This window comes from Sorex araneus, chromosome 5 (genome assembly GCF_027595985.1).
Source record: "Sorex araneus isolate mSorAra2 chromosome 5, mSorAra2.pri, whole genome shotgun sequence".
Taxonomy (NCBI): Eukaryota; Metazoa; Chordata; class Mammalia; order Eulipotyphla; family Soricidae; genus Sorex; species Sorex araneus.
Window position 1 is genome coordinate 138414840 of NC_073306.1, and position 6000 is coordinate 138420839.

The 6000-nt window shown below is 53.2% G+C and overlaps 1 protein-coding gene across 1 annotated transcript in view; it reads right to left on the reverse strand.

Moving 5' to 3' along the window:
* The window catches only part of LOC129405004 (piezo-type mechanosensitive ion channel component 1-like), a 40968-nt gene that overhangs the window by 745 nt on the left and 34223 nt on the right, over positions 1–6000 (reverse strand). Inside the window, exons 18-19 of the mRNA XM_055139958.1 lie at positions 863–979; positions 516–595 (exon numbers count right to left, since the gene is read on the reverse strand). Coding sequence (XP_054995933.1) covers positions 516–595; positions 863–979 — 197 coding nt within the window. The remainder of the gene's footprint in view (positions 1–515; positions 596–862; positions 980–6000) is intronic.

The following is a 6000-nucleotide window of genomic DNA, read 5'->3' on the forward strand; positions in this document are numbered from 1 at the left end:
CTTAGGGGCCCCCTGGGACGCATCTCACACGCAGACCCAGGCTGCCGAGGTCACACGCACACCCAGCTGGCATGGGCACACGCACACCCAGCCCTTGTGCTGGCTAGCGCCAGCTGGGCTTAGGGGTCCCCTCCCCCCTGAGCCCGCAGACCCCCGACGCATCTCAGCAAACCTCGCCGCTGCCCAGGGCCCCCGTCCCCGCCTGCCCTGGCCCCCCCCTCCCCCGGGCCCTGTTTGCTGAGTGCGTGGATCAGGCTGTGCCCACGGTGAATTGATGTTCCCCTCGCTTGTTTGTTCTCAGCAGAAGCTTGTTTGGGCTTGAGACTCAGCAAAACACGCGCTGTGTTCGCTGCCTTCAGCCTCCCCTCTACTCAGGGTTCGGGAAATCAGTTGTTTGCCCAAAATGAGCCTCCAACAAGATAATGCATCTGAAAGCCCTAGAAATAGCCCCAGGCCTCGGCCTTGGTTGGGGGGTGGGGATGGGGGGTGGGGGGGGCAGGGGATCCGCTGCTCACAGACTTGCAGCTGCCTGGCCAGCTTCGCCTCCGTCCCCGCAGTGGTCTTGAGCGCCTTGGGGATCAGCCCCGGGAGCATCCTGGGTCGGAGGGAAGAGGGGAAGCCCAGCGCCCCAGTGAGGCTCGGACCCCTGGTGTCCGCGTGCCCGCAGGTGCCCCCTGAGCTGGATGCAGGGGGTCCTCCTGGCTCCGAGCAGCTGGATGACTCGGTCCCTGTCCCCCACCCCATGTTCCGTCCCCACCCCCCAGAGGGGTTGGAGGAGGGACCCTCCACTCTGGCCTGCACGTCAGGGCTCGGGGGCTGGGCCCCACCCCAGGGTGCGGCCGGGCTGGCGGGGGGCACCTACACGGGCTCCTTCCTGGTGTGGGTCAGCATCTGCACCAGGTGGTCCCGCGTCTCGTGGCTGGTGTAGTACACCGAGTGCTTGCCTGAGGCCTCCACGTTCTCCACCAGAGACACGTTCCTGCGGGTGGGGAGAGAAAGCGGGTGGGTCCCGGCGGGCTGCAGCTCCCACGCAAGGACAGAGGAGGAGGAGGAGGAGGAGGAGGAAGGGGAGGGGGACACGGAGCGTGAAAGGGAGAGAAGACGGAGCATTTGCGTGGGATCTCGTCTCTCACGCGACAAACTTGAAACGTCTCGAGTGAAAACCCGCGTATCAAGGGCCAGATTCCCGGGACGGCCAAGCCTGAGATGACGCAGACGCCGACGTGTCTGAACCCGAGCTACAGTGACACGGGGGCTTGAACCCAGGACACTGAGCTCCAGCCCGGCCCCGAAGCGGAACAAATTTTAACTTAATAGGAAGAGAAGAAAGTCTTGGAAAAGAAGCTAAACCTCACGGAGAGCAGCCCTGCTCACCTGGGCTGGGCTCGGGCGTGAGCGGGACCCCCCGGCGGGCGGGTGACACGGGCAGCTGTGGGAGTTTGGTTCACAGAAATCATGAACCTGAAGCATCTCGAGGCTGACGACTAAACGTGGTCACGGCCACGTAAGGCTTTTAACTTTGGGGAAACCGAGGGAGGGGACACGCGTCTCTGCTGTCTGGCTGCCTTTCTGTCAACGTGCAAAAGGCTCATTTAGGGGGGAAAAAATCAAATCACGCTTTTATGACTGAGAAGATATCGGAAATAAAAATGTCACTTTATTGGCTAATAGACGAATGGAGAACACAGAGGAGTCCGTAAATCTGAAAATGAATTGATAGAAAAATGTTTGCGAAGCCGAGGGAAGATTTAGAAGAGGGTGCCCGTTCTCTCCGACTACAGAAGCGCTGATGTGGACGGGCGCGGGCCCTGCGTCCAGCCAGCCTGCGCGGACACACGCGGACCCCGCCTGGCAGGTCACACTCGGACCCCACCTGGCTCGGCCACACACAGACCCAGGCTGCCGTTGGTCACACGCAGACCCAGCTGGCATGGGCACACGCACACCCAGCCCGCGTGCCGGGTAGCGCCAGGCGTGCAGAGGTGCGTGGGGTGACATGGGGTGGCGTGGGTGGGAACTGCTCCGGCAGCTATAGAAGAGTGAGTCCGTACCTGAGGACCAGCTGGGTGGGCCTGAGGGCGACTCTGCTGACTCAGCAAGACCAACGACTGACAAAAGTCGAACTTCTGCGTCAGGGGGGTGGACGGTGGCACGGAGGCCAGCGGGCCTGACGGAGGCCTCGGCCTTGTCCGGCTGTGGGAGAGCCACAGGGTGGGGGGCGGCACTGCTGAGGATGATACACACTGGGGAGTGATTCTAGAGTCCCCGGAGTTCTAGAACATTGTGAAATGGTGATAACGAGAGAAAAAAGCTACATGTCCTTAGAAATCCCAAAGAACGTCGAGAGGCAGGCTCGGGCCTTGCCGCAGGGAGCAAACATGACTTTCAGGAATTTTTAGGGACTGGGCTCTGTTTCAAGGCCCCCAATTGATGCCCTTTGCTTTCTTACATAATCTGTAACAGTCAAGTCAAAGATAAGAGTCATTTAGATGGGAAATTCCCCTATCAGTGAACGTGAAAAAAAAAAAACACCAGGATACAATATATATAAACTTTATCAAGACATTAAGAATGAAGAGGTTTGTTTGAGCAAAGTGTGAATAGTTTTTCTTCTCCGTTTTCCAGATTTGCTAAGATCAGTACATTTTAATCATAGGTATGATGAGGGGGGATTTCTCCCAAGCAGTATTTAAGAGGCCTCAGGGTCACTCCCGGCAATTCTTGACCTACTGGGTGGACGATTCCGTGTGAGGACCTAGCATCCTGGCGGCCTGGGCCCGGGATACACACGATGGCTGGCGTGTGAGGGAGCGGGCAGGCGCCGAGACAGGACTGGGCCACCCATGGCGAGGGCGGGGACCCTCACCACCCTGCTAGAGCTCCAGCCCCTCAACGTTCCCTTTCAAGGAAACCGCGTGTCCTGACTTACTAGATAATACCAGAAAGTCTAACTTCTGCGTCGGAGCGATAGCCCAGCGGGGAGGGCATTTGCCTTGCACACGGCCGACCCAGGTTCGATCCCCGGCATCCCATATGCTCCCCCGAGCACCGCCAGGAGTAATTCCTGAGTGCAGAGCCAGGAGGAACCCCTGAGCATCCCTGGGTGTGACCCAAAAAGAGAAAAAAGAAAAAAGAAAAAGCCTAACTTCTGACTGAAGCTCCTAAAAATATTGGTGTAGAGAAAAAGTTGCTAGATGCTATTGAGGAGCGATTAGTGAAGAGGAAGCTGCAGGTATTAAATATGCTAAACCGCAGGCGTCTAGTCTCTGTCCAGAGAGCACAGATGCTGCTTTTGGAGCTCAGTGTACTCAAGGGGATGGTCATTATCACCTGCAAAGTCTTCGTCTCTAAAAGTCTCTCCGTCCCCATCTCCCCCTCTTTTTTGTGGTGAGGGCGCTTGTTCTGACACTTAGTTTCTCTTCGAGAATCTAGGATGCTGTATTCTAATCCTAGGCCTCATGTTTTACTATTGAACTCTAGGATTTTTTTTTTCTTTTTGGGTCACACCCAGGGCAATGCTCAGGGGTTACTCCCGGCTCATGCACTCAGGAATTACTCCTGGCGGTGCTCAGGAGACCCTATGGGATGCTGGAAATCGAACCCGGGTCAACCGCGTGCAAGGCAAACACCCTTCCCGCTGTGCTATTGCTCCAGCCCCTGAACTCTAGGATTTTTTTTTTCCTTTTTGGCTTTTGGGCCCCATCCAGGGGTGCTCAGGGAATAGCTCGGCTTGGTTCTGGGGGTGCTCTCGGGGTGCTGGGGGCCGGGGTGCCGGGGGTAAGACCATAATGCCACACTCCACGCAAGGGCCGGCCCCTGCCTGCCGCTGTCCTGGCCAGTGACCCATGCTTCATGGTTCCTGAGAACCAAGACTGCCAGAAGAACAAGGCCGGACACTTTCCAGATATGTTAAAAGACACAAATTGACAAGCTCGAGAATCTCAGAGAGAGAATGCCAGACGGGGTAAGGCACGCCCAGAGCCATAGGGTCAATTACTGGGAACAAAGATCATAAAGGTACTAGAAGCATCCAGAAAAAAATGAGATTTTTTTTAACCTGGAAGGGAATCACAACTGAAGTTTCCATCACAGCAAACACTCTCAACAGCAGGGAAGCATCCTTTAGACGGGAAGCAAAGGAACTGACTACTCAGAATTCTAAACCTAGCAGCAGAATCTTTCAAGAATGAAGACAAAATAAAGACATAATCAGAAAAAGAAATTAAAAAGAATTTAAATTAAATTTAATTGAAGAGAAATTAAAGAGAAGCTCCAGCATGTCTGCAAATAAGATAGGAAAAACACTCTTTATTCATGCACGACTCGAAAATACATTTCACGATCGGCGAAGGAGAGGCAAACAGCTGAGCAGACACAGTGGGGCACTCCGCTCGACTATGTTAAAATATGTGTAATTTTATTTTTAATTTAAAAAAAACTTCAATTTATTGAATATGGGGATCATACGGGGTGTTGGGAACTGAAGCCAGGCCAGCCGCGTGCAACACAAGTGGCTCCTGCTGCCCTCAGACGTGTGATCTTAAAAGGCTCAGGCCGGAGCCATAGTACAGCCCTACTACGTAGGCTGCCTTGCACGCAGTCAACCTGGGTTCGATCCCCGGCACCCTATATGGTTCCCTGAACACCTCCAAGGGTAATTCCTGAGGGTCAAGTCAGGAGTAACCTCTGAGCATCGCCGGGTGTGACCTGAAAACCAACATCATCATTATCATCATCATCATCATCACCATCATCATCATCATCATCATCATCACCATCATCACCATCATCATCATCACCATCATCATCATCATCACCATCATCACCACCACCACCATCATCATCATCATCATCATCATCATCACCATCATCATCATCACCATCATCACCATCATCATCAATAAAATGTTAAAAAATAAAAGGCTAGCAAGGCCGGGGCTCACTGTCTACACACACAGGTAGCGTGACATACCTGAGGAAGAGACAGAAGGTAAAGGAAATTATCTGATCAGTCTCCTCTGTGTTACACGTCAGAGGAAGACGTTAATACTGAACAGATTGCGAATAGTTAGGTATGTATTATTATCTCTAAGGCAACATGTGAAAAATAACAGCTAGGAGGCCAGAGAAACAGCGCAGCAGGGTGGACGCTAGTCTTGCACTGCGCTGACCCAGGTTTAACTCCTAAGACCACATACCGTCACCCCAAGCCCCGCCAGGAGGGATCCCTGAGCACAGAGCCAGGAGTAAGCCCCGAGCATGGCTGCCTGTGAACCAAAACCAAAAATAAGTAAAGAAAATAATAGTTACAGTCCCAAGTTCAAAGAAAACAATTACTAATCTTGTTCAAGCAACTGAAGGCGAAAAGAAAACAAAAGAAAAATTTAAGTGAAAAAAAAGGGGGGGGCAGAGTGATAGTACAGCGGGGAGGGCATCTGCCTTGCACTCGGCCAGCCAGGGTTCAACCTCCAGCACCCCAAAGGGTCCCCGAGCAACGTCAGGAGGAATTCCCGAGTGCAGAGACAGGAGGAGCCCCTGAGCATCGCTGGGTGTGGCACAGCCCCCACCCCACCCCCGAAAATAAAATAAAAACGATAAATAAATTTTAAGAAGAAAAGAAAAGAAACAAACTGCTAGACACGAATTCAGAGGCAGTAATGATTTTGCCTTATATCATAATGATCTAAATCGGTCAATTAACAACAGGGTGACTATCTTGGACTGAAAAGGAAAGAGACCAAATTAAATCCTGTCTCCAGGAGGAGAGAGGAGCAGGGGAGGAAGCCGGGGACACTGCCAGGAAATGTGCCCTGGGACACTGGGTGACCGAAACCCAATCACGAACAATTTTGCAACTGTAATTCGATTTTTAAAGAAAGGTGTCGGGGGTGCGGGGCGGGGGGAAGAGGACAAAAATCCTACCTGTACAGAATGTGCCTTAAATGTGTGAATTTAATTGTGTGGGCCCAGCAAACTGGTCTCTGGCCCGAGTCCAGCTCC